The sequence below is a fragment of the Ammospiza caudacuta genome, chromosome 9 (assembly GCF_027887145.1).
Source record: "Ammospiza caudacuta isolate bAmmCau1 chromosome 9, bAmmCau1.pri, whole genome shotgun sequence".
NCBI lineage: Eukaryota > Metazoa > Chordata > Aves > Passeriformes > Passerellidae > Ammospiza > Ammospiza caudacuta.
The window spans coordinates 22,436,255-22,463,813 of NC_080601.1; the positions used below are offsets into that span (position 1 = coordinate 22,436,255).

The 27,559-nt window shown below is 43.7% G+C and overlaps 2 protein-coding genes across 3 annotated transcripts; one reads left to right on the forward strand and one right to left on the reverse strand.

The window, feature by feature from the left end:
- Positions 1–253: 253 nt before the first annotated feature.
- Positions 254–17,740, forward strand: RPP30 (ribonuclease P/MRP subunit p30). The gene is made up of 11 exons (XM_058810577.1): positions 254–362; positions 1,286–1,341; positions 1,658–1,714; positions 2,404–2,478; positions 2,994–3,065; positions 7,615–7,704; positions 9,789–9,905; positions 13,222–13,251; positions 13,666–13,703; positions 14,826–14,905; positions 16,265–17,740. Exons 1-11 carry the CDS (start codon positions 281–283, stop codon positions 16,372–16,374), a joined length of 807 nt encoding a protein of 268 aa, XP_058666560.1. The 5' UTR covers positions 254–280; the 3' UTR covers positions 16,375–17,740.
- Positions 17,741–18,364: 624 nt separating this feature from the next.
- Positions 18,365–26,666, reverse strand: ANKRD1 (ankyrin repeat domain 1). 2 transcript variants are annotated; one of them, XM_058810551.1, is made up of 9 exons: positions 26,601–26,666; positions 25,226–25,405; positions 23,349–23,486; positions 23,152–23,259; positions 22,424–22,522; positions 21,207–21,305; positions 20,966–21,064; positions 20,467–20,565; positions 18,365–19,277 (listed from the first exon to the last, which is right to left on the reverse strand). In XM_058810551.1, the coding sequence occupies exons 1-9, from the start codon at positions 26,619–26,621 to the stop codon at positions 19,167–19,169; spliced, it is 954 nt and encodes a 317-aa protein (XP_058666534.1). In that variant the 5' UTR covers positions 26,622–26,666; the 3' UTR covers positions 18,365–19,166. The 2 variants fall into 2 exon arrangements, with proteins under 2 accessions (XP_058666534.1, XP_058666533.1); XM_058810550.1 differs by having other exon boundaries at positions 26,589–26,664.
- Positions 26,667–27,559: the final 893 nt, after the last annotated feature.

Here is a 27,559-nt window from a genome sequence, read left to right on the forward strand (position 1 = left end):
AGCCCGGGGTGCATTGCCTGGGAACGAACCACGATCCTGGGGGATCTCCTTCAGAGGCTCCGCCTGAGACCTGAGCCACCACCGCATAGCTCCTCCCTGGCCCCGCAGCGCCGCGCCGAGGCAGCCAAAGCCCTGTGGAGCGCAGCCCGGCAAGGGCTGCGGGAGCCGCCGGCCCGGACGGGCGGGACTACAGGGCCCAGGCTGCCGCGGGCGGGAGGGCGGTGCCGCCGCCTTGCGCCGCCGCCGTGCCCGGGCTGGGCCCGCCCGCCGCGCCGAGAGCATGGCCGGCTTCGCCGACCTGAATCTGCCGCAGGGAGCGGACAAGAAGTCCCTGCAGAGCCTGCTGGAGGCCGCGGCGCACCGTGAGTCTGCGAGCGGGGCGGGCGGCGGGGCCGGCCCGGAGCTCGGTGGGGCCGAGCTGGGGAGCGCGGCCGGCCCCGGCCAGGAGGGCAGCGGGACGCGAGCGGCGGCTCCCCTGGCACGGCAGGCACTGCCGGAGCCTGCGGGCTGGGCTGGCACGGCCGGACTCCCGGGATGAACCTTCCCTTCCCGCCGTTTCCCCCGGCGCCGCTCCGCTCAGCCCGCGGCTCTCTGCCAGCCCAGTGCCCAGGGCTGGCTCTGCCCGGGACGGGGGCGCAGGGGAAGCTCCTGCTGCGCCTTGCAGCTCTGTCTCTGCCTGCTTGTCCCGGTGTCACGGTTGGTTCTTTCCCTACGTGCACAAGTTTTTCCGCCGGCAGTTTGGGAGGGCCCGGCTCTTTTCCTGCAGAGCTGTTGTTCAGCCCCGTGCTGCCTGTGCGGGGTTCGGGGCGGGAGGTTTGAATGCCCCCGGCAGGTCTGGCATCCTCCCCAGAGCCTGTGAACCAAACCTTCTCCTCCGTTCACTCAGCATCGTTTGGGATTACTGCTTTGCCTTCTCCGGCAGCTCTGCGTTATCTGCACTTTTTAACAACTGTCCTGAGTACAGCAGTTTTCCATAAAGAAAGTCACAAACAGGGCCAGGCTAGGCCAGACCTTTGGGGACACCAAACCCATGTATTTGTGTTCATAAAGCTCTGCATTGAGTGAGGGTTGTCAGGCCAGGGCTATGTTAAAAGCCAAACAGATTTTTTTTTTGTCTACTTCAAAGCACTTTTTGGGTGAACCAGTCGTCTTAAAAAATAATAGAAATCTAAATATGCGCGTGATTATTAACTGTAGGACATTTAAGTAATGAGTATTTTACAGTTTTCTCATTGGAATTGCTTTTTACTATTTATTTACTAAATTTTTACTGTGTGTTTTTCAGTGGGATATTCTGTAGTTGCACTTAATCATGTCATCGACTTTAAAGAAAAGAAACAGGTAATTTTTCTTGGGGTTATTTGTTCTTACTGTGTTTTCTTTAGTAAATCTGCTGCCTTATTCCATGTTTCCAGATAGCTTTAGCTACAGAATGCACATCTAGATACAAGCACAAATCTCTATTTGTAACAAAACTCCCATTTTATATTTCAGTAGAACTGCCTTCGGATTAATTTTTAATATGGTTCATGTACTGTCCCACAAAAATAGTTTCCTTAGTGTGGTAAATTTCTTCTTAAGATTGGAACACAGTTTTTGTTTACATGTAAACATAACCCATGGCATTTTTAATAACTTTGTTCTGTTCTCTTTCAAGGAAATCATCAAGCCAGTATCCCCTTCAGAGTTGTTTCCATCTTTACCTATTGTACAAGTATGTCTAGTTACATTCTATATATATACACTGGTATTCCGAGTTACCCTTTTTTTACCTTTGTGTGTTTGTATATGGGATTTTGTGTATGAGGTGTTAATCAAAAAAGAAAAAATTGTCCATTATTTCATGGTTCAAACTCCAAGCATTGGAAGAATAGTAAACTCACATCAGGGTAGGCTCTATTCGTTATTTTAGAAATTATTAAAGAAATTGCTTTGTTTGAATTTTGAATCTGCTTGTAGTGGAATAATCACAGTACAGTTCTTGAAATTTAAGTTTCGAAAATAATTTTGTGGTTTTGATGGAGCAAAATTTGGATATAAAGAAATACAATAATATGTTTTGGGTCACTGACATTGATTAATTCAAGAACTGCTTTTCATTGCAGTTGTGGCCTGCCTGGGGAATCATAGCAGTAGTAAATTATACTCAGTTTTTCTGCATGGTTGTTTTTCTTTTTTTTCTTTGCTTTCTATTCATCCTTCCCCAGAGAAACACAGTAAGTCGTTCTTTGTAAGGACAGGTATAATAGCAAAGAGATAATGTAAATTAGGGAAGTGTAACTACAAACTTTAGAAAATTAGTATAGCAAGACTATAAGCATGACACCATTTTCTTTTTATAGCAGACTGGGTGGAAATTACCACAAATTTTTGCATTGGGTTATTAATTTTTTTTTTATATAGGGGACATCTAAAAGAATTAAAGTCTTGACCCGGCTAACACTTGTTGTTTCTGATCCTTCCCACTGTAATCTCTTGGTAAGTATACTCAGCAATCAATTTTGCAACTTTTATTTCCTTTTCTTAATGAATGAATGAAACTGTAAATTCTATGGGGACAACATCCTGGAATTTATAGGGCACTCAGCAGTGGCTTCTGAAATTGCATCTCTAACAAGTAATGTGATCATGAGGAGATGCAGACTTACAAGAGTGTATATGGCGTCTGTTGATCATTTGTCAATATGGAAAAATAGTTCTGTTCCTTGATTTCTGGACTTCTGTGCATGAACTAGAAGACCATGAGTAACCCTTGCATCTGGTTATGTTTTTGTGCTACAAGATCAAAACAAAAAGTGTGTCTTAATAAATTGCTGGGACAAGCCTCAAATTGAGAATAAATGACTTCATTGTAGAAACCTGCTGTGTAATTTGATGATTATTGGCTTTGTTTTAATACTTGACAGGGAAAAAGGATTTTTTTCCTCATTGTTTTGGTTGTAATCATTGTGCATGTCAGAATTCAAAGTAGTAATTGTTTCCTCCTTTTATAGAGATCAACATCTGCAAACATAAGGTTATATGACATCATAGCAATATTTCCAAAAACTGAGAAGCTGTTCCATGTAAGTACCATCATCTCATCAGTAATGCTCGTTCAGTAGCCTTTAGTGCCTTGTGCTAATCTAAGTATATGGTTTTGTTTTGATTTTATGCCCCATTTATAAAGGCCTCATGGAGTTAATCAAACATTATAGGCTGCCTGGGCAGTTGATGGGCTGAGGGGTTTGGGAGGATTTGCAGGAGGCTGCAGGACTCTGAGGTGACAGGTTAAAGTCTGAAATATCTACCTTGTCTACCTGATGGAGGGACTTGTATGCCCTGCACTGTGATTGCCTTTATGTGCCTTGTACTCTAGTGAGGAGAGAAAGCATTCTTTTTCCCCCTCCAATATATGTGTATATCATCATGTAGAAAACTTCTGTCTTCTGCTTTAACTTCTCAAACTCTTGACAACTTCCCTAAAATGCACTTTTGATCTTCTGTTAGAACTATTTATTCCTCAAAAATGCTAGGGAGGATTTTAAAGTAGAACTAATGTGGTTCTGTGAGTTACCTGGTAGCTGTTCACCTCCATTTCCTTAATATTTTATTTAAATTGTTCTGAAATACTTGATAACAGCTGATGTCGATGTTCTGATTTGGTGGAGCACCTTGAAAGAAGTTATGTTTTTGTCAGAATTTTTCTGACAAAAAATACAAAACCCAAAATTGTGATGTCTGATCTGTTGTAAGCTTGTAAATATTAAGTCTGAATTGGGTGAGTAGGTGGAAGTGTTCCATCTCTGTTAGCCTTGGCGGGCAGACATGCAGTTTAAAGCAGTGTGAGGGGCAGGGACAGCAAAAAAAAAGTGAGTTTCTTTGAAGAATTTACTTTCAAAGATATTTACTTTCAAAACTTCTCAGTTTAAGACTGAGTCTGGTGGTTGTTTTTTTAAAATAAGTTAAAGCCACTTTCCAGTACTGTTGAATACCTGTTTTGCTACATTAAAATTGCATTATTCTGTTTTGGTTTTCTACATTATTTCCCCTCCTATTTCAAGTCTTGTCCAAGTAAACTACAAAGCAGGAGCTGTCAAAGAATATGAACTTTAGAGAATTTTTCAGCCAAATTCAAACATTAATTATAAGAGTTACAGCAAAATTAAATAAATTTCTGAATTTTATTTCCCTTGAAAGATTGTAGGACTCTTCAGGGTGTGACAGAGGCAAATGGTTTAAAATACTTTTTGCTGGCCACTCTCCACCTCTTTCTTTTGATATCTGGCAATAATGTAAAATCTCATTTCTCAAGTGAGTTCAATCAGTTTATCATGTGCTTAAACAAGCACCTGAAACTAGGTGATCAGCTGGGGTGTGCTGTGTTGTTTTTTTGGGAAAAGGGTATTCTTTCACTTAAGGGTTATTAGTGTTTATTTTCAGCCATATCACGCCTCCTGCTGCAGTTGCACATCCAGCTGTGGCAGTGTTTAAGCAGCCACTCATTTCTGCAGTCCCTGCCTGCTTTGCTGAGCTGCTTGCTTGCTCAGCTGCATGGCAGCTTGCTTGGAGGAGCCTGCTTTTGGCTGAGCAGTAACCAGAGGTTTTGCCAAGTTCTCTTGCAGGCAGATCCCCTTTCCCAGAGTGATTCAGCAGGCAGCCCCGCGGAGCTGTGCCAGCGCAGAGCAGTGCTGTGCTCTGGCAGGGTCTGGCTAAGCTGACACTCTGGCAGGTGATGGGCAGGCTGTGAGGAAAGAGGCAGGATTGTCAGTGAGATTATCTCCATTGCTTCCATGCTGGCAGCACTTTGAGCTGGGGATGGAACCCAAGCGTGTTTTTTGCAAAGTGCATGAGGTGAAAGACTTCATTCATCCTTCACATTCAGGGCAGGTTTGTATGGCTGCCTTTTGTTTAGAGATGTTAGAATATCTCACTGTGCAAAACTTACTCAGTTTCACAGAGGTACCACACAGGTGAAAGGGACTTTACATAGAGCGTTTCAGCACATACAGTTTGCCTCTTACAACTCATGGATATTTCATTATTAAGAATAAAGCCTTCAAGAGTGGGTCTTGCATGACAAATAAACTTCCTATTGGCTTTTGGTAACTCAGCATGAGCTCAAGAGCATCATCTTTCTCACCAACAATTTGGCACTTGTGTTTTCTCCATAGAACAAGATTTTTCATGTTTTTGTGAAAAAATTACATGACCCTTGGAGGTGTACTCCAGTTTTAGCATGGCCCAAAACTAGTCTGTGCCCTTTTGTCACAAGCCAGGGAAGCTCTTTTGTGGCTGAGTGTGGCAGTGATATGTACTGAAAGATGTGCTCAAATTCTTCAAATAATTTATATCCTTTAGGGGATGAGGAAGCCATGTTTGCCAGTTGTAGAATGGGCTCCTTGTTTAAGTCTCCCAAGAATATTGTTTTGGCCTGCAGCAGGAATGCCCACCCCATGCAGGTAATAGGGTCTGTACTTGCTGCTTTTAAAAAATGTTGCTTTCTAAGATTTCTGATTGTTTAAATTATATTAGTTAGCTCTGTCTGCTGTTTTTAAGCACTTAGCACATCACTAATATCTCAAAAAGCCTTCATATGTACATCTGAAGATGTAGTGCAAAGTCAGATTTCAATGTTTATTCATAGAACATTTGCCAAAGCTTGCTTCAGAACTCCCAGACAGTGGCAGATGTATTTATTAATGGCTGGCTGGAGTTCTCCCAGCAGATGGGGCTCTTGCCCACAGTGCTGCCAGGCAGCTGCTGGGCTGTGCAACTTGCTGCATGTCATTTTCTGGATGAAGTTGTTGCACTTCAGATCTTCTCAGCAGCCAGGGTAGCCTTAGCTTGGCTGCATGTTTGATTTGTCTGGGAGCCAGAGCTAGGGTGAATATTAGAGTTCTTGGAGAAATCTGCTCTCCAGTTTTTCATGCAGTGCAGGAATTCCTCATATGTGAGGAATATGGCTTGCAGTTTGGTTTTCCTTGGTGGTATTTTCTGACATGTTCATGTCACTGGAATCCTGTAGATATCCTGGCTTTTGAGTCACTCCCTGTCCCGCTGTGCTTAATTTACAAATTTTCCAGTGTTTCTGGAGCTGATTAGGAAGGCTTGATTTCTCATCAAATAGGACAACTTGCATGTGTCTGATGTCTGTTCTTGCTTCCCTTAATTTTTGCCATAATCTCTTCCTGAATTTTTTATGACCTCGCTGACATATTTTCTAGGGCATGATTCAGAGCTATTTGTTCTGTGCATGTTCCCATAAATCACCTCAGTGTAGTAGTTTGTACCTCATGTAAGAAAAGGAGGGAACCTGACTGTAGTAGGGCTGAACTTCCTCCTGGAAATCTAATTCCATGCCATAGATTCCACAGGCAGCCCATGTCCTGCCTAATGGAGGATAAAGATAAAGGTAGGGCATGAAGGAAAAGTTCAGTCTGAATGTCCTAGCAAAGACATTTCAACTTCAAAAACCTTGGTGGTGGTTTGCCTGCATGTGTACTGTGGCTGTCTTGTCTAGCAAAGAGTGCTATCAACAGCTAAGAAACATTCCTAAAGATGGGCCTGTGCTCTCATCTCCATCCAAATTCCATGTGAACAGAGTGGTAGAAGACCAGTTTGCCAAGCAGCAGTGTGCCTTGTGTTAGAGCAGCCCTTACCACTGCTTTTGTGCCAGTGGGAGGAGGGATGAATGGTTGGCACCTGGCCCAGGTGTATTTGGAGCAGTTGCTGCCAGGTTTCTGTGTGCAGAGAGTTCCCCAACACACAGAAAATTCCTTTTCAACTTCCCCATCCTGTCTTACTTTTTTTGTTACAACACTGCTTACAGACATTAGTCTAGCCCTGTGTAATCATCCTTACAGAGTAGGCATATATAATTCCTACCTTGGGTGCATGAGATTAATGTCAATCAAAGACTCCATTTTAGGGCCCCTCAATTTTCCCTGTATCTCAGTGTGAGGAGTCTCTGCCCCTTGTTCATTTCCTCTGTCTCTCAATACAACCTGTAAATTGTGGTGTGAATTCAAAGCTACATTCTTAAACTGCAGCCTTCAGTGCTGTCTCCAGACTCTGCCAGAGGTGTGCCTCTCAGGAGGAGCTGCACCCAGCCAGGAAAGGGAGGCTCTGAGGATTGGTCTCCAGCACCAACAGTCACATTCTGCTTTTTTCCCATACTTTTCTCTATTGCTTCTGGTAAAAGTAATTAATCCTGAAAACAACCAGGTGCTGCTCTGGAAGCAGAGCATGATGGTACAAGGGGCAGTTCCTGCAGTCTTCCCTTTCTAAATTGGGGTTGGTCTTTATTATCTATGAGTTCTTTTGTCAAAAGCCAACATTGCTTCTGCATGTCCTCTGTCAGACAAAAACAAAGAAGTAAGTACTGCTTTGGGGTTGACCATTATTTTATTGGAAAATTAGTTCTATAAGAAAGGGAAGACTTGGGTTTTAAGTCTCAAATGCTGCTGTTGGATTGGCATACCTGCAATGCACAGTACCTCTTATTTTTAAAACTGAACTCACTCTGGAGAGACATTTGTTGCATTAAGAAATGAAGGAGAATATTAATGCACCTAAAGTTAGTTATGTATTTTTTGGCATATCTAATAATCTGTTCCTGTTTCTTTGCTGTAGATTGCTTGCACAACACTAGATGTGGATCTGGTCTGCATAAATGTAACAGAAAAGCTGCCATTCTACTTCCGAAGGCCCCCTGTGAATATGGTAAATTTACATCTAAATTGCACTCTTGCTGTTAGACTGACATTAAATACAAAATCTGAGTCGAATTCCCGACTGCTTTCCACCCACCATTCCTATCCAAGTGGTTCTTTTATTTTCTTGCATAATGTATAGTTTTGTTTCAAATGTCCTTCACTTCAGGGCCTCCACTGTAGCACTTAATACACATTGATGTATGTTCTTTCTTTTTCTCCTCCTGTCCCCCACTTAAGAAGGCAGAAGTGGTGTTCCCAAGGAGTGGAAACAGAGCCTTCAGGCCACTGTGCTGCTAAGCAGGGAGATATGGTGTGATTGCTGACAAAGCTGCTTCCCAAACCAGAAATGGTACAGCTGTGTCAAAACAGATAAACAGCCCTTTGATATAAAAGACAGGAAATGTGAATGGCAGTGTCAATTTAGGAGAAGGATGTTGTGCTGGTTACTTGAAAGACAACTGTATTGCATCCATACTTGGACAAAAGAATGTCTTGGTAAATGAACCCAGTGTAGCATTGCTAAATATATGCTGTGGGACCCAAGATGGCTATCAATGTGCATCAAATATAGTTCTGCCTGCTGTTGGTAGTTTGCCAGAAAACTTAATCTGAGCGTGCTCTTATGGGAACTTGTTTTCTCCTCTGAGTGTATGTAAAGGTTCATTCCACATGGGCATTCTTGGCTGATGTAGAACTTAGTTCTCAAATTTTTAAATTTGGAATTGGCTAGTAATCCTACTTCCTTTTCTTAGAAAGTTTGACCTAGAATAAAAATTCAAAATTACCTAGAATTAATTCTGAGACAGAATAACAATAATACATTGGCATTTATGGTAAACTGAGGATTTCAACATTCCACTTGGAATAACAATTTTGTATGAAACACTGTATGAAAGTACCCTAGCTGTCTAAAAGTGCAGCAGCTGGCCCAGGTAAGGAGCTGTGTGGCTCTTAGAGCCCTGTGTTGGGAGACATTTTCCTTGCAAGCTACCTCTCATTTTCCACACTCCCAGCCTCAAGGCAGTCTGTCTGTGAGCAGGTCTGTGCATCCTGGGGCAGTCAGTTTTGGTTGTTACAATGCCAGACAGATTGGCAGGCAGCTGAAGTGGTAGGGATGAGGTTAAAAACCACCTTGACTGGAAATTGCTGTATTGCCATCACCTGTTTGGTTTTGATGAATTCAGGCTTCTCTTGTTTGCAGCTATCAGGCCAGATCTATGTAAAACATTTGATGCATGTATAGCTTCTGTTGTGCTTGCATACAGAGGTCATGCCTGGCTGGGAGCTGGATTAATTCCAGCTGTATTCAGTTACTGGACTCTCTTACAGTATTACCATTGCAGCCTATTTTAATAATATTTATGTAAGAGTAGAGTATCATTTCAGGCAAATGTAGGATTGCCATGGAACAAAGAACTCCTGGCCTTACATTGTGTCTTTATTGCTAGCACACTGTGTGCAAGCTTATTAACCTTTCTGTGTTTGCAAAAACAAGAATACTGGGCTTTTGGTGAGGCACAGCAAAGGATGTCAAAGCAGCTGAAAACATAACCAGTACATTACTATATGAAACCTCTTCTGTGATTCAGTGTTTTCTGACATTGTCACAAACACCAGAGTATGCTGTGAGACAGGAGAAGGGTCCTTGTTGCTGCTTTTGTGCACGGAGGAATTGTTCATCTGCAATACATGGCTACTGAGGGAAGTGATGATCTTTCTTACAGCAGGTGGGGGACTAGAGGACTTGAGTCCTCAAAGTTTCAAGACAGCAGATTACCAGCAATGGTTATCTGTCTCCTTGACTCTGACTGTGTGTATATATTAGTGATAGCCAGTTACAGCAAATAAGTGGTTTGTTTGTTAAACCTCATTTATCTGTCCAAGATTTATGCACACGTATCTGGTGTACAGTGAAGCCTTCCCCCACTCTCCTTCCATGCTATACTGTACTCTTACTGGAACAATTCTGCCTTATTTTTTTTGTATGTGACACAGTTAAAGTGAGAGTAAGCTGCATCAATAACAGACAGCAGTTGTTAGATTGTTAGGCTTCTCTCCTTTTGATTTTTGATCACTCTCTTTCATGTGAAGGCAATAGATCGAGGCATTTACTTTGAACTTCTTTACACACCTGCCATCAAAGACTCCACTATGAGAAGATACACAATTTCAAATGCCATCAGCCTGATGCAGATCTGCAAAGGAAAGGTAAGCTGTCAAAGTGAAAACAAGGTAATTAAATCAGTTCAAATTTTTCTGGAGTTGTACAGACTGAGCCATTTTAAATGAGTTTGATGCTGGGACATCTGAAGCTGTGACTAAATCTTGGCCTACTAACACAAGGACACAATCATTGTAGCTCCAGATACTTCCACTCTTGCACCATTGCATGCTTTCTTCTTAAGCTGTCAAGCTGTTAAATTCTTTTTCCAGAACAACCCATGTGTTGTTATGGTATGCAATTCCCAAAAACAAAGGTGGGAGGGGATGGAGGGAGATTAAAGTGCCAGACATCTAAGGTTTGCACTAGAACTGAAATTCATGTATTTCTTTAAAATCTTCCACTTCATATTTCTCATTAACCAAGAGCTCTTTTGACTGCCTACTTTGAATATGGAGGCTAAAACACAATTTAAAAAAAGAAGTAGAAATCTTGTTTTGTTAACAAGTAAATTCTCTGTGTCCAAAATATTCCAAACAGCTCGCTGGCTGTCAGCCAAGGCTTTGCTGCAGTCAGATGAGCTGCGTTCTTCCATGCTACTGAAACCCAAGGAAGAAGTAACTTTGGGATGCCTGTAACCATTGCTTTCATAACTTACCTCCTCCCAGGCTACCAGGTTAAGCTGTCTGTTATGCTGTGTACTCTCAGGCCATGCTTTTTAATAGGGGGTCATATCAAATTTAACAGAAATTGTAGCTCCCTCTTTTGTATTGTAAATGGCCTCTGCCACATGTAGCTAGTCTAGAGAAGCTGGATTTGTAAAATCTGAAATGGGATGTAGAACTTGGAAGATAAATTAAAAGTAGATCCATCATTACCTCAATTCTCCTCAATCATGGCAGCTCTTATAGAACAGCAGGGTGGGTGAAACAGATTCATTCCTTGGTGCTCCAGAGAAGGTGAGTGTTTGCACAGCCTCTCCTGAGAAGCCCAGCTCTGGCAGGTAATAACATGAAGTACTGACTTGGACATGACTTCTGTACACACCAGACCACTTTCCTTTGAAATTCCCTTTTTGATACTGTTCCTCTTTCCTCTGTGCAGTTCAGGATGTGCTTCTCATGTGGTTGTTGATGAACTGGAGAGCACCAGCTGTGTTGATATCATGGCTAGGGCAAGCGAGATGTTCAGGCTCTGTCTGTCCACGGTGCCCTTTGACTCTGCATCTGTCAGTCAGGGTTTCATCTGTGCCTGGAAGGTAAAGCAGCTGGAGCTGCACAGGACAACTTGTTGTCAGGCATGGAAGAGGACTGCTAGCTTGTCTTTGTTCTTTGCCTCCAGACTCAGTAGGCTGTGGACCAGCAGAGATGGTTATTAGCCCTACTGAGAGTTTGCCTCTGTCAGTGAGGTGGAGGCCCTTGTTTCAATGGAGCATGGGATGCTTCTGATGACACCTGGCATGCAACTCTCATGTTCTGTAACGTGTAGTTGCTCAACCCATAGTAGCTTTTGGATACTTTTATTCCTCCTCTATTGTAGCAGGGCAGAGAAACCTTCAGAAATTTACTTGTGTTCTCAGAGCTGGCATTGAGCAGTGTCTTTAAAACATTAAAATGTGCAGGGAATGAAGGAGAAGCTCCCCTGCCTTGCCAGACCGAAGGTGTGTAGAGCAACAGTCCCTCACCTGCTGTGTTTTGGTAACTGAGTTGGAGGCTGCCTGGAGCAATGTACTGAACAGCTGCTGTCTGCTTTACCTGGGGAGATAGTGTTTTGCCTTTTAGATTTGCCTTTAGCTCTTGCCTTGGATTTGCCTTTGCCTGCTGCTCTTCACTTGCCAGCAGTGCTTTTCTTACCTGCTCTTGTGTCCTTCCTCCATGTTACCCGTCCCCTAGTAAAAGCCTTTGAACCAGGCAGAGCATATCTCCAGTGCCCAGCAGTGATCCACAGTCCTGTGCTGGCTTCAGATGGCTCACACAGCTGCTCTGGGAGCTCCTCTGAGCCTGGGTGACAGGCATTAGTTGCTACAGTTTGCAGCAGGAAACTTGAGTTTTCCCAGCAAACTCTTGCAGTCAGCACCACTTACGCCCAAAAGCACCTCTGGGATCCATAGTGTAGTCATTTTAAAGGTGAAGTATTCAGAAAAAACAATGTCCTAGGCTCCATCAGGATGTGTGCTGTTAAGTCACTTTGATGTATATATTGTTTCTGCTTCTGGCATTCCTTGTGGGGAGGCAGAGTCATCTGTCCCATCCTTGTCTTCTCAGCACATGAGGAAACCTGGGGCACACTGAACATGCAGTCATGTTTACACAGGTCTTTCAGCTGCTGAGTTTAGCTGCACACAGAGCATTTTCTTCCAATATCTGCCCAGCTCTTTGTGCTGTGGAGGTGGCAGGGGAAGCAGAGCAGTGTGGGGAAACCCCCACCCTGAAACCAGAGCTGGGTGATGTGTTGGTGGTACTGACATCAGAGAGGGAAAATCTGTCTCTGCCTCAGCACAATTCTAATTCTCACCCACTCAAGCAGGAATTCCCAAAGCCCTTTATTCAGTATAATAAAAGGTGCAGGGAGATTTTGCTGCTGCAGAGTTACCAGCTGAGCCATGCAGGCCCCCCTAGGTGAGCATCCTTGAGCTCAGCATCACAAGAGCTCTGGCAGCTGAGCTGTGGGATCTGCCAGCCCCGCTGTAGTCACATGCCTGTTCTGCAGAAACCTTTTGGGAGAAAAGGGAGAGGGATTTCTCTGCCTGGTGATGTTCATAGGGGTGCCAGTGTTAAGGGAATGGAGTGTGTGACACAAAGTGGCTGCCACTGCCTAAGTGTAGATGCATTTCCTGAGCCAGTGTGGGTATGGTCAAGGCTAACACAAATGCTTAGCATTGAGTGGTACTGCAGCAGTACAGACTGAAAATCTGGGAGCACCAAACTGTCTCAAGGCACTGTCTGTAAGCTGCTTCTGGGGGATCCTGGACTCCTAAATCTATTTCTCTTACAGCTCAGGGTGAGTTGTTGTTCATGTGGGGCCTTTTTCAACCGGTGTAAATAAAGGGGACACTTGTTAACACAGTGGCTGCATTTTTTCTTTACCCTTAAGGGCACTTTGAAGTCCAGTATGAGAGATACAGGCTGATAGGTGATTGCTTAATGCCATCACTCTGGACACTTATACTGCTTATATCACGTCCCTAAATTAAGATTCCCACCCCAACAGAGTTCATCTGAGGGCATCAGATACTCTGATGTTTAATTGGGCTCTGAGCCTGAACTTAGCTAATGCTCAAAAAATTTTTTGCATCTTGCTGATTTTTATTTCATTTCTTGGAGCTGTCTGACAGATGAATGTTTGTACTCTTTTGTTTTCCAGAACATAGTTATATCTAGTGCAGCTGAAAGGGTAAGTCTCAGATTTTTTTTTTTTATAAATCAAAACAAATTGAAGATTTATCTGTGGCTGAAAATACAGCTTTAATTACACATTAAACATATAAAAATGTATGTTTAAATATGGTTGCCATTACCAAAGAATTGTATTGTGGGTTTTGGGACTTTTTTTTGGTTAGTTGTTTTGTTTTGTTGGTTTTGGGGGGATTTTTTTTTTGCTGTTGCTGTGGTATTTTTCATTACAGTTTTGTCCCAGATGGACACACTGTTTGCCAAAATAGTGGTATTTGCTTGATTTACTGTTATGTTCAGTAGCTTGCTATTATATAGCATTTAATCTTGCCTATCTGATAGCCTTGGCCTGCCTGCTCACACTGTCAGTCTAACAGCAAAGGCATTCACATATCCAAACTTTGTTTTGTTTTAGCCTCTAGAGCTCCGAGGTCCTTATGATGTGGCTAATCTGTATCCTTTCCCAAAGTCAAAGGCAGCAGTTAGTAGTAGCATTGGAAAGTTCAAAGTGGTTTTGAAATTCTTTTCCTCCTTTACAGTCCTTGAACTTTATACAGTGGTACTTGCTGGTGACCCATTCAGTGAATCAGGGCTCTGAGTGTGTGGAAGGAGCAACAGATCTTGGTCATGGGATGGCATGAGAAGTCACTGTGACTACTAATGTTTGTGTTCAGCTCCAGGAATGTTTTGTTGTGATGTGTAGTAATGTTGTGTGGGTGTAAATGGAGAAATTAATAAAACCCATAAAAATCTAAGGACACTATGAACCAAACGAGAAATTATTACTTAGTATCTCCAAAGTGTCACATTTTTGGTAGCAGAAGCTATAAAATTGGTTTCATGTAAAATTAAAAGTCCCTATCTGAGCAGTAACTACTTCTGGTCTGGATTTTCCAGTCCTTAGTTATACATGTAATGTTAAAAAAACTTGTTGTGTTCTAGAAACAAAGGAGAGTATTTTATTCCCTTCTTTTTGGAGTTCAGATGCATTTTTGTTACTCTCCCCACCCCTGAAGCACATATTTGGCCTGTCCCTGGAAGGGAAGGAGCATGCTCTGAGTCATGAGAGCCATGTGGGAGGCTGTGTGGCCTGGAAGGATTTTATGCACAACGCTTTTTCTTCCCTCTAAAAATGAGCAGTCAGGCTCAAGCCAAATTAACACAGCTAAGGTGGTGTCATCCCTGCTAAAAGTGGCTGGAAACTTCAGCATAATGCTTTAGTATCAGACAGTACCCTGTCCCCAAAGCTGAAATTTTCTTGGGGGTAAATTTTTTCTTAATTATGCATATCTAAAATGTTTCTGTGTTGACAGACTTTTATTTTCAAAAGTACAGCTTCTTGTCTGGAAATAAACAACATTGCCAGGAGCTTTCCAGGAGGGCTGCTGGGGAACTGCAGCCAGGAGAATTGGGTGCCTCATTTCTGCTTCTGGGTAACCTTATGCAAAATGTCACTTTGAGTTACAGCTTTGCTAATTCCCAGTTATTTGTAGAGTAAGCAAGCCTGTCGTGCAGAGAGCCTTCCCTGTTGTGTGTGTTGCTTCCTGTGTGTTTGATCCTGAGCAGCAGTGACAGAGGTTTGCTGTTTGGCCTGTCAGAAGGTGAAGCAAAGGCAGCTGTGTCCACCAACTGCAGAGCCACCATGCTGCATGGAGGTGAGCACTTGGAAGCTCCTGTAAATAATGTGTGCATTTGTTAAACTGAGTTCTTGTGGATGCATATTCTGCAAAAGGTCTGAGACCTTACAGAGCAGGTCAGATCAGGGTTTTACTTCTTTGTCCAGTGCATGAAGAGGAGCTTGTGTGGCAAGGCTGTTTCATTTTCCCTCATTGCCATGTTGGCCAGTCAGTGGCTGAACTGGCAGTGCTGTCTGTGCTGGAGGACTCGTGCAACCACATTAATGAGTCAGAAAGGATTGAACCAAAATAGGAGCCTGCTGCTGTGCTTCATAGTGAAACTGGCCCATTTCAGAAACATTTGAATGCTGATCTTAGTGACACTCCAAACAACTCAGTGATTGAAGTCAAAAAATGGGTATGCATGTGTTTTGCATTTGCCTTTTTGCAGCATGTGTGCAGAAGCACCTTAGTCATGTCCCTTTCTGATGCTTTAATACGTGGATTATTTCTGACTCACTCTTCAGTGTGTATCATTTCAAACTCATGGAAAAATCAACAGGTTCTCCTCCAGCCTGCTGCTCATCTACATAGAAATACAGAGTTTATCAAATTTATGTGAGATTTCTCAAGCCTGTCATCCATCTTATCTGTGAAATTAAATAGCAAGTGTCATTTCCCTTGTCCCAGAGAGGATACTAGCCCAGAATAAGTCAATATATTTTGTCAAGGTTCTTGCAGAGCCTCTCTGCTAATAGAGTATTTGTAGGGAACAGGGACTCTCTTCTAACTCAGATTTTGCTGAGAAGCTTCCCACCAGTAATTACAAAATTGAATTGGGCTCAGTAGGTTATTGGACCAGTATTTCATGATAATGTTGAGAGTTTAGTAAATAAAATTCTTGAATACCATAAAATACTTCCTTGGTATGTAGGGGATCCTCTGCCAATACAATTGTGCCCACATAGTCTAAGAATCCTGGGGTATGTGAATGCATTTTTTAGTGTTTTTTTAATAACAGTATGTTTGGCTCAGAAGTGCTTTTGACAGTGCTTCAAGAATGTGTCCTTCTGTGATTATTGAACTGACTAAGCCTGGTTTCCTATGGTTTTGTGTCTCTGCAGCTCCTCAGCCCCTGCAGACCTTGGTTTTCCTTGGTTTGCTATAATTCTACACCCACCATTGTATTTCCCCCAGTATTTTCTCCACTCTGTAATGCAGTGAATCCCAAGCTCCTGCCCTTGCAGGTTGCTTCCCTGCTGTGTGTGCTGACTGGCTGTTTGCTCATCGTGTCCAGCTGTGGTTTGGGGCATGGACACCTGAACTGAGCATGCCTTAAATGCATTTTATTTCAGCATTTGAGGTGCTGGTACTGCAGCCTCTGTTTGTGTATTCCAGAAACTCGAAAGAGTGCCTGTGGCGTGGTGTACACGGTGAAGAAGCCTCGCAAGGTTGAGGAGGAGGAAACAGCAGTGCCAGCCTGCAAAAAAGCTAAGACTCAAGCTTGAGGACTGAACAAGTTGTCAACAGAAGCCTCCATCTTGTCTTTAGCCAGTGTTGAGTCTTCCTCCAACCAACTTTATTTTTCCCTTACTACCTTGCTCAGCCTGCAGAAGAGTTATTCTTCCAGCATTCAAGTGAGGAAAACTGTGTGAATGAGACTGCTGAATAGTGTTCACCACATCTGAAAGGTCATGCTGGGCTTCTGGCCAAGGGCAGGAAACTGACTCTTCACCCTCCCTTAGGTGTCCTGGAGTTAATGCTAACTCAACAGAACATTTCTAACGTGGAAGTTTTTACTTGTACACATGCATTCCTTTTTTATTAAAAAACATGTCTAAGAACACATGCCTTCATAGTCTAGCTCTTCTGGTTTCTCAAGTTTTGAACACATCTCTGTACAGCTGCAAGCCTGTAGATGAAGTTTACCTTCAAGTGGCCTGTGAAGAAACTTTTCAATCAGCTCCTGAAGCACTGTATCTAATAAAGTTTCTTCTCCCCCAGTTTCCTGAAGCACATTGCTGTGGCCACTTGGGTGCCTGAATGATTGAACTGTTGCTGGGTTAGGTGTGGAACAGACTGAGTTAGCCAGCACTGATGTCATTTCTGTTTCCTGACAGGCTTGCTGCCAGTGTGCAGGTAATTGGGCAGAAACAAGCAGAGAGGTTGTGGCTTGCAGCACAGGGCAGCAGGTGGAGGTGAGCAGTGATTTCTGTGGAGAAGGATGTGAGCATACATCAGGCCTGTGGCTGCCAGGGTGGCACTCGTGAGCTATGGTGCTTGTGTGAGAAAAGTCTCATCTGTCTGAAGCCGTTGGCCTCAGTCTAAGAGAGCTGCCTGCAGACAGAATAGGTGGTTCTTCTTCTTGCTCCTCTGGGTTTTGTGCAACTTCACTCCAAAACTGTCATTCCAGGAAAAGTTATTCATTGCTGCTGACTTCTGACTCCACCTCAGGATGGTGCCCAGGACATGGCTTTGGCCAGACTATAAAGCCAGCTGACATGGGTTGGTGGAGGACTGTGAGAGCCTCTGGTATATTTGTCTGCCAGGCCACCCAGTGGATAATCAGGCATTTAACTGAATGCAGCATCTAGATACCCCTCTGCTCTGCTGTCTCCCACCTGGAGTGCTGTGTCCTCATCACAGGAAGAACATGGAGCTGTTGGAGTGTGTCCAGAGAGGGCCACAAAGCTGAGAAGAAGGATGGAGCACTTCTGTGTGGAAGTGTTGAGGGAGCTGGGGTTGTTCAGCCTGGAGAATAGAAGGCTCCAGCACCACCTTGCTGGGGCCTTTCAGTATTTAAAGGGACTTACAAGAAAGATTACTCCAGAATATTCATCAGAGCCTGTTGTGATAGGACAAAAGATAATGGGTTTAAACTAAAAAAGGATGGATACAAGAAAGAAGTCTTTTACAATGAGGGTGGTGAAACACCAGCACAGGTTGCCCAGAGGTGGTAAATGTCCCATCCCTGGAAACATTCGAGGCCAGGTGGGACAGGGCTCTGAGCAACCTGATGGTGTTGAAAAGGTCCCTGCTCGTTGCAGAGGGGTTGGAATAGATGAGCTTTAAAGGTCTCTTCCAGCCCATGGGACATCTTGCCCTGGCTGGCAGCCCTGAAGGTTGTCCTGCTTCTGCTAAAGCAAAGGGAGAAGTGCCTGCCTTTCCTAACAGGACTTGGCATCTCTCTTGCCTTGGGTAACTGGAGCTGTCTCATGCTCCACATAGTGACTAAGAAAGAGATGATATTTTTTAAATCAAACTCAGTAATGGAACTGTAACTTTGTTTTACTAGCTAGTTGAAATACTGTCTTTCTGCTTTCACATGTGCCTCCACTTAAAATAAGTGAGATGGGGTTTATCTAAGAGTGGCAAGGAGGGAGTGTAAGGGATGGCTGCTCTTGGCAGCTGAGACTTAAGTTTTTTAGGAATTTTGCAGCAGACGTGATGTGAACTTCCTTTAAAGAGAGACAAAATTACCCCATGCATGCTCACCACTCCAGCAAATAAAAAGAACCACTCAGTTAATTTAATCTGAAATGGATCAGTTCAAAATGTACAGAAAAAGCAGTACAAATTTACAAATATACATAATCTGATTTTGCATTCTTCTATCATCATACTTTGTAGTAGTCTAGTTTTTAAAAAATTCACTTCCCTGATACAGTCTCCTCTGACCTTCACAACATTAAATCTGAATCCTTCAGCCCAAAGGGGTACATGGTGGTTGGAGCTCTGTCCTCGAGCTCGTTATCAACCATGATTGCCAAACCCTGTGTAAACACCATTCTCAACTGCTTCATTAAATCCTCTTGGCACCTCAGTACACCTCCTTCCAGTGCTCTTCCACATACCACCACTCCATTCACAGGTTATTTTAGCAGTGAGACAAGGCAACAGCTGCAAGTATTTGCTATTTAGAGCTATTGGAAGGCTTGAGAAAACTTGCTACTACAGTTGAAAATTCTGCCATTTAAGACCAAAGGATTTATGTTGCTGGCAAAAATTGCATTTAGACCAATTGCACCTATAAAAAAAAGCTTAAATAACATAATTAAAAATTACTTTTAAATAAATAAATAATAAATAGAAATAAATAAAGCCATTTTAGAACTAGTGGAATTTTAACACTCAACCTGTCTTTTTAAATAATTTCTTTGTAGGTTTCTTGCAGTTTCAGTGAAGGCACCTCAAATAATTCAGTACAATAAATATTTTCAATAGGTGTTCAAGGACATTTTCATCCAGGTTTGTGGGCAGCATTTCAAAGCAGCAAAAGGGCGTGGTCTGGTTTCTCTCCTCAGAATTTACCTAGACGGGCATTCTTTTTGGAATTGTCTTTCAGGCTGTTGAATATCTCTTTGGTGCCATTCTGCCACTGAAGGACAAGATCCATAGGAGTTTTCCCTTCCTGGTTAAAAGAAACAGAGAACTATTTAATTTCATCCAATGATGGCCAAGTCCTTGTTCTTTCCTAAATATCTGTTCAGTGCATCTGCATGATGTGAATCCCTTCTGCACACACAGACTTATTCTTGCACCCCTGGGGTCAGAGTATTTCTGCTCTACAGATCTAGTCCCAGTCCTGGTCAGAGCCATGATGAAAACTGCCTGGGTTTTAGTGGGTTTTGACAAAGGCTGTGACCAGCAGAACATGCAGGTCTTCCTTTTGTTTTAGTTGCAAGTGATTAGAAATTTATTTAGGTGTAATCTCAGTAAGACACTCTTTCATTTAATGCAGAATTCAGGTAAGAGTTTAACTACGGTATGAGCCACAGGAATCAAGTAGGACCAACTTCTGTGTGCAGACAAACTCTGAGAGGGCAAGTCTCTGGCCTTTGGAGCTGTACCTTCCATAATTGTTTGATGAGGGATAAAGCCAGAACAGCCACACTTCAGGGAGTTGGGCAGAGAGTAAGGAGTACTGAGTGCTCCAGTGGCTGTTTTCCTCCTTGTCCCCTGGGGTTTTGACTGATTGTCAGTCAAAAACATTGACTGGCAATGTTAGAACCCATGCTACTGCTGCTAGGTTTGGATTTGGGAGAAAATGCTGTATTTTAATAAGTGGTCACAGAGCTCAAGCAATGCTACTGCTGCTGCAGTGGCTCTGAGCACAGCCAGGTGTGGGACTTGTCTCTGCTCAGCCACAGGGATTTGTTGGCCGGCTGTAAGGCTGACAGCCAGTCCTGCAGCTCTAGCGCTGGAGCTGGCCCTCACCTGCGGGCTTCACAAAAGGATTTCTCTTGCAAGCTAAGATCCTTGTTGTCTCAGTGGTGGTTGAAGCCCAGGAGTTGTGCAGAGTAAGTATCCTGTCTATTACATCTTTTCATTATATGAGTAATTAAAATAAATCATAGAAAGGTGTGATGTTATCTAAGTAGCAGATAGTGGGTTCTGGTTTTAAAAGAGGTACTGGGTTTTCCTCTTTTCCTGACCTCCCCCAAGTTACCCTTTCCTTGTCTCAGCTCTGCTTTAATTAGCTCTGAAGTGATCTAATTAGGTCTATTCAAAATAGTCTCTCCCGGTCTCGAAAACTGGCTCTGGTGGGAACTTTATTTTAAAGCATTTTAAAATTACTTGGATTTTGTGCTGTTACTTACGCAGTTCTTTAGAGTCAGATCTGCTCCGTGCAGGATCAGAAGCCGGATGATTTTGTAGCGGTTCAGCCTCACGGCGTCGTGCATTGGCGTGTCCCCTTCCTGGAGACACAGAGAACGGCGTCAGAACAGCCTCAGCTAGTCAGTGCCGGTACTGCCCCGGCCGCTGAGGCCGCTCCCGGCACTGCCTCGGCCGGTCCCGGCCAGCCCTGGCCGCTGGGGCCGCTCCCGGCAGTGCCAGGACTGCCCCGGCCTGCTGGGGCCGCTCCCGGTACTGCCGGCCAGCCCTGGCCGCTGGGGCCGCTCCCGGTATTGCCCCGGCCTGCTGGGGCCGCTCCCGGTACAGCCCCGGCCAGCCCTGGCCGCTGGGGCCGCTCCCGGTACAGCCCCGGCCGATCCTGGCCGCTGGGGCCGCTCCCAGTATTGCCCCGGCCCGCTGGGCCCGCTCCGGGCCGGGCCGGCGGTGCTGGCGGAGCGGCAGGGCAGAGCTGCCGGTGCTTACCCGGTCCCTGGCGTTGAGATCGGCCTCGCAGGCGATGAGGTGCTCCCCGCAGTCGTAGCGACCTGTCCGAACAGCCACGTGCAGGGGCGTGCTGAGCAGCTGCGGGCAGGGCGGGAGATGGTCAGTGCCGTGGAACAGGGGAAAGCGGCTTCAAAAACAGCTGCCAGGAGTTAGCTGCTGGGGGTAAGGGCCAGCTTTTCGTCTCCAATTTAAAAAGCTGCAGAGTTCCAGAAGCGCTTACCTTGTCTCTTGCATTTATGTTTATCCCTTTGTCCAGTAGGAATTTCAGAACGTCCAGGTTTCCACCCCGGCATGCCCAGTGCAGAGCTGTAGAATGAAGCTTTAATGGGGAAAAAGAAATTTAAAGTATTTTAATCCATCATTATGTTAAAAAACCACTATTTTAACCAAATTTCCGAATTAATTTTATGTGATTTAACCTAGAGCACTTCACTGTGATCACTGTGTGATCACAGTTTCTAGTAAAAAAGAAATTGTTTCTAGTAACAGCTTTTCTTATTTTGCCCTAATTTCTGCAGTACTTTGAATTTCTCACTCTTCACATTCACGGCATATTACTCCTAAATACAGAGATCTTGGCAATGCTGCTGTGAAAGAAAAAGTGCTTTGTTTATTCCTTGAGCTTAGAAGTTACCTTTAGCCAGGTATGTGGCTGGTATGTGCTAGTTATTATTTTTATTTAATGCCTTTTGGGTTCTAAAATGCATAGGAAATTAAACTCAAGGGAAAGAACAGTTCTCTTTAAAAAACAAACAAATCCCCATGTTATGCAAGTCCACAAAGTGAATTAAAACCCCTCTCCTCTGCAGGATTCAGCATCTGTGCCCTGAGCTGTGCTGGAAGGAGTCCCTTGATGCTCACACTCTGCCTGTCATTCCTCCTCTTCCTCACCCTCTGGGAGCCCCACTGGGTCAGTGAGGGGGAGCAAGGCTGGCAGTGCAGCCAAGGGCAGAGGAGCAAAGGAACAGCTGCAGGAGCTGTGGGTGCTCAGGACCCCTCGTGGTTGGCATTGCAGAGGAGCAGGGGGCTCTCGGGCACAGCCTTGAAATCCTGCTGACCCTAGAGACCTGTGTGGGACAGCCTGACCTCAGCTCTCCTACCCTACCCTACCCTACCCTACCCTACCCTACCCTACTCTACCCTACCCTACCCTACCCTACCCTACCCTACCCTACCCTACCCTACCCTACCCTTTCTTGCTTGTGGCACTCTGCTGGCCAGCACTTTTGTGTTTTCCAGCAACCATTCTGGCACAGGGAGGCAGACACTCCCTCCTGAAACCTCTTCTCAACAATGTTATTTTAAGGATAAACTTCAAGGGCATTGCAAGGCCTTTTAGAACTCCTCCTCTGTAAGAAGCACTTCTATAAATGGTTCTCCTGGCACCTCTAGAACAATGAGCAGCTTTTGGGAAGAGGTGTGAGTGGATGTGCATACCATGTCTTTCTGTTCAAGCTGGGCTCCAGCTTCCACCAGCTTCTTCACCACCTCTAGATGTCCTTCAGAGCACGCCCTGTGCAGCGCAGTGCGTTTGAACTGGCAATTGAAGCAGTGCGAAGTTAGATATCACATATGGCACAAAAGATCTTTAAATCTCTTCTCCCACCCTCCTTAGGATGATGGCAAATACATACTCCATGCTGGTTCCTTTTAAAGAGCTTTTGAGACCTGAAATCTGCTAAATTTTTGTAGCAGCCTGATAGCTGAGAGCTGCCTATCCAGTATTTTAAAGGATGGGGGAAGTATCTGCAGTATGGCATCCAGATTAAAATGACACCTGCTGATTTCCCCATCCAACATGCTACACTGTGTTTTGAAAGTGCACCTCATGCATCATGGAGTATGAGGGCAGCCACTTATTTATGTTGTTCTGCAGAAACATTTCTTATCTCTTTTTCCATAGCATTGGAAGATCACCTTTTGCAGAAAATCAGGTTCTCCTGGGTACCAACAGCCTTTCTATTTATAAAGACTCTTTTGAGGTAATATGATTGTGAAGGGTCTCAGTGGCCACTAGAAAACTTGATGTACAAAACTTCCCAGCATTTATTTACTTTCCCCCACCCCTTTTTGCCTCTCATGAGGCTGGAATCTACAAAACGTCATGGTAAAAGTTATTTTTGTTCTCTTCTGCAGTAGGCTTTGCATTAGGAAGAAGACAGTACCTTATCACAGACATTTGGATCCCCTTTGTCTGACAGGTATTTTTCAATTACTGGCAACTTATTCTCCAGTGCAGCTTTGAAGAATGTGGGAATATCCACAGGTCCTGTCTGAAGAAAAGAATATAGAGAACATAATTGTGTGTGGCACAAACCCCCATTAATACTTTCCCAGGATAAGCTACTTTGAAGTAACTTACAATAACTTCTGGTTCGGGCTTCTTTAAAACAGGTACTTTCACTTTCTTGCATCTTTTCTTCTTCTTCAGCTCAATAATTTTTTCAAGATCCTCCAAATTTTCAAGTTTTGACCTGGCCTGTAATTTCTTCTTCTTCAGCTGGAACAAATCAGGGAAAGCAGCAAGTTGAGCTGTGTGACCACCTCTCCCTTTCAGAGTGGCAGGACAGCAATGTGATACTATTCAGCTGAATTCAAGTAAGACTGGATGAACTTTGAAATAAAATGTTTTAATTTTTTTTTCCAGGTGAGACTAATTGACCATTACAATGAGTTGCTAACTATATGAGAAATTCTACCTCATCTGTAGTTTTTCATATACCATTAGACCTCTTCCTAACTACTTCTTGAGCTGTATGTTGTGACGTGAATTTAAGCCAGGAGTCAGAGCAGCACTACAGTCTCTTCTGGCACAACAATTTAAAAAATCTCCTGTGCAGCTTATGAAAGCTGGAAAGCTCCTGAAGTTTCAACTGACTTCTACCAAGTGATTTTCTTTAATCACTTTTTTTTTAATGGTGCAGTCCCTAAATTATTGGAACTTAATTCTCTTTGCTTAAAAACATACCCTCAAGAGAGGAACAAGGTTTAGAATGATCTTAGCATTTCAGTCCACAAGTGTTTGTACATTTTGGGAAGCCACAAAGAATGTCCTCAGTGTCCTTGGTGGGGCAGTTCAAGAAATGTTTAAGACTTGTCCAGACCTGCTTGTAAAAAGCACCTGGGCATGAAGTGAGTGTGGGGCACTGTTGACACCCAGGGCAGGTCTGTGGCCTGAATTGAGATCCCAAGAGGTGTCCTTGGCTTCAGGAGATTCACAAACAGGGGCTAAGTCAGGGTGAACACAGATGACAGATTCTGTCCCATGGTGTGATCAAGGGTGAATACACTGGTACATGGTCGTAGGGTATACAGTTTTGTCAACTGAATTCTTATTCAAGTTATTTCCACCTCTTCTTTTTGTTGTTCTCTGTGTTTGTGGTTTGGTCTGCAGGTCATTGGCCTAATGGAAAATAATTATGCTGACTGTGGATAACTGGAAACCCATAAAGTTCTTAGGAACTGGCTTTGAAGGAACTCAAAAAAACCTCTGTAGCCAGTAATGATGTCTCTGGTGAAGTTTAAGAAGTAGTTTTTATTCTAATGTTTCTGAGACTGACTTTCTTACTCTTCATGCTTTAGAACAAAGTCTTATTTCCCCTGCTACCTAAACTTTATCATTTCCAAATCACTTTAAATTATTAGGCCAGTTCATTGCTTATTCAAAAAGAAAAAAAAATTAAAGCTATTACAGCTACTGTGTTACTGGGGGGAAAAACATCAGTTCTTAAGGATCTAGGGAGAATTGTCATGCTCCAGGAATTGAAATTGGTACTTTTCTGTAGACCAGTACTAGTTTCATTTGTAACAGTTCTTCCTAAATGCAATGCCTTGTTTTCACAAAAAGAACATTTTCATGTTATTGGAGGGTTAGTTTTTCTGGTAGCAGTCATTAGGTGTGTAGCTGCAGGTGTCTCCCTGGCTCTGATTGCTCCCCCCTGCCCTGACAGCCAGCGGCAGCTGAGCCCTGGGCACAGGAGCTCTCAGGGGTTCAGGCAGGCACTGTAGGGGTGGTTGAGGTTCTGCCTCAGTGTTACTGCCCTCACCCACAGGCCACACAGGTGAGCAGATCTCCATGGTCTTCAGTGGACTTTGGACCAACCTCCTTCATGGTGGTCTCCCAAGGGGTTTTCTAGCCCACCATGTATTTCTGACTTAGAGAGAGGCAGAACATCAAGGACTGCAACAGGAAATGCACACATGATGATAAAAATCCAAGCAGAAAACCCAGGAACCTACCTCTGCTTCTAGTTTATTCTCCTTTTCATAATCCAGATGACCTCGGGCCAGTGAGTGCTCAGGGACTGTCTTTAGGTCCTCCTGCTTCTCTAACCTTACAGCAGCTTCATACTCTCCATTCTTGAAGTCCTCAGGGAGGAAGCTGCCAGTCTCTTTATCATCCACCTTCTTCCCAGTCACCTGTAAATGCAAGCATGATAAAATATAATCAGAGGATTCTTGACTGCAGTAGCCACCACCTGGAAACATGGATTGCTTAGGGCTGCTTGTACCTCCTTCCTGCCCTCTCTCAGTGTGTGACAGCCCGGCCCGGCCATTCTGCCTGTGCCTGGCTTAGCTGGGATGCAGCTGGCTGGGGCACATCTCCCAAGCAGTTAAATTGGGTTGCTGAGGGATTTCAAGGCTGGTTTTATCCACTGCTGTCAGTACCAAAGTCCCACTCATAGCAGAATGGCAGAAGCTTTGTGGTGCTGTGCAGCAGCACAGCTTTCAATAGTTTTCAGAAATATTTCTGATACCCAATTAAGTGTGTATGAAGAGATAACTTGTTAAACTTAGTAGTGGCAGATGTGTATTTTGAGAGTGGTTCATGTGGCCTAGACTGCCTTTCTATTTGATTACCTTGTAAAATTCTATTTGTTATAGAGTCTAATGCAGAAGAAGCTGTGAGAACCTTAGCAAAGAATTTAAGGCAGCATTAACTACTTAGGCAGTTGTATCTTAAGAAAACCATCTGGGAAAACAAGTGCAGTGTTTTACTGAATCAATCCTGTTTTCCCAGTTTCTCCATCAGATCAGACATTCTTAGTCTGAATCCTGCTGTGGAATGTCCCATTACTTGTGGTCTCGACCTATTTTTTCAAAGACTTTTGCATCATGAACAGCAGTGGCTGTAGGAACTGTTAGTTTATTATTAGAAAACAATACTATTATTAAGCTGCTAATTTAGTGTTATAAAATACTGTAGTTTCCAAGCATTAATATGTTGTCCCAGTCCCTTATTATATAGGAATTACTAAGTGTGATCATAAAATTACTGGCTTCTAAAAATATATATGAATTAAAATCAAGGACAGAGTCAAATAAGTAGCTAAATTTTGGTTGATCTTTTCCTGGTGAACTGTGCTGTGATGCCAAATCCAAACAGCTGTATGGTTGTATCTGTGTTGAGACCCTTTCCCAAGGAAAAGTTAAAATGAAAATATAATAATATAACAAACAGTATATAAGGGTTTGCCCCTAGAGCACAGCAGTGCTGGTAACCTGCTAAATCAGTGATCCACAAAGGTTGCCTTTCTCTGCTGGTCCGATGACAGTCTAGAAAATAATTCATTGTGAGTAAATGAAGGAAGGTTGCACCTACCAGCTCTTCTACCTTCATCATCATCGTTGTCATGTTTGCTGTGATCCGAGGCTGTGCTCCTGTGTGCCTGGAACCTCCCAGGGCCGGGGCTCTCAGGGACCACCACGCTCACTGCACTTATATATCTTTGGGAGAGCTGTGCCTGAATGAGATAATCTTCCAACCTGGGAATCCAAGTATGCCCTTGTGCTTGCCAGCTGAGAGGTGGCTCGGGCTCGTTCCAGACGCCAGATCTGGTGTCCGGGCAGCGAGGGGCCGCAGGGGCGGCAGCCCCACAGCCCCGCACAGCACGGGAACCAGAATGGAATGTGAGCTCATCATTCCTGGGGCAGTGACTGCACTGCTCAGCAATGCCAGCCATGCCGTGCTCCCAGTGCCCACTAGGACAGCTGTCTGTTGATGCAGCGTTATAACTTCATCTTCTTCTCCTTTCTTTTTTTTTTTAATTGACATTCAGATGACTGTCAGACACTGGAAAGGGTAAATGGCTTATGTACAATTCTTATAGCAATATCTTCCTGATAAATGGATGATTACCTCTGAAGTCTCAAAAAGCCATTATTTTCATTGCTATTTATTCTTGGATGATAAACACTGTTAGGAGAAAGGCTTTTTCCCATCATGATGACAGTCTTCTATATTTGTTGGAAGGAATTCTCTGAAGGGATTACTCTACCAGAATGATGTCTCTGGTGCTAAAAGGGCCTATGACATGATGAGTTACAATCAGTGTAAGATATCAAAACAGTAAGATTTGCATTTCTTTGGACCCTTGTCAATGATTATAAACCAAATAATAAAATATGCTGGTACAAAAGAAAAAAAGAGGGAAAACAATACTGTTTTCTCAGGCAATATATGAGAGAATAGGGGCCCAGAAGTGATTTGTTTGTTTTTTAGGATAAGATGAGATGAGATACACACAAATATAAGCAGATGATGTGTGTGTTTTGGGGGAAAAGAGCTATCGA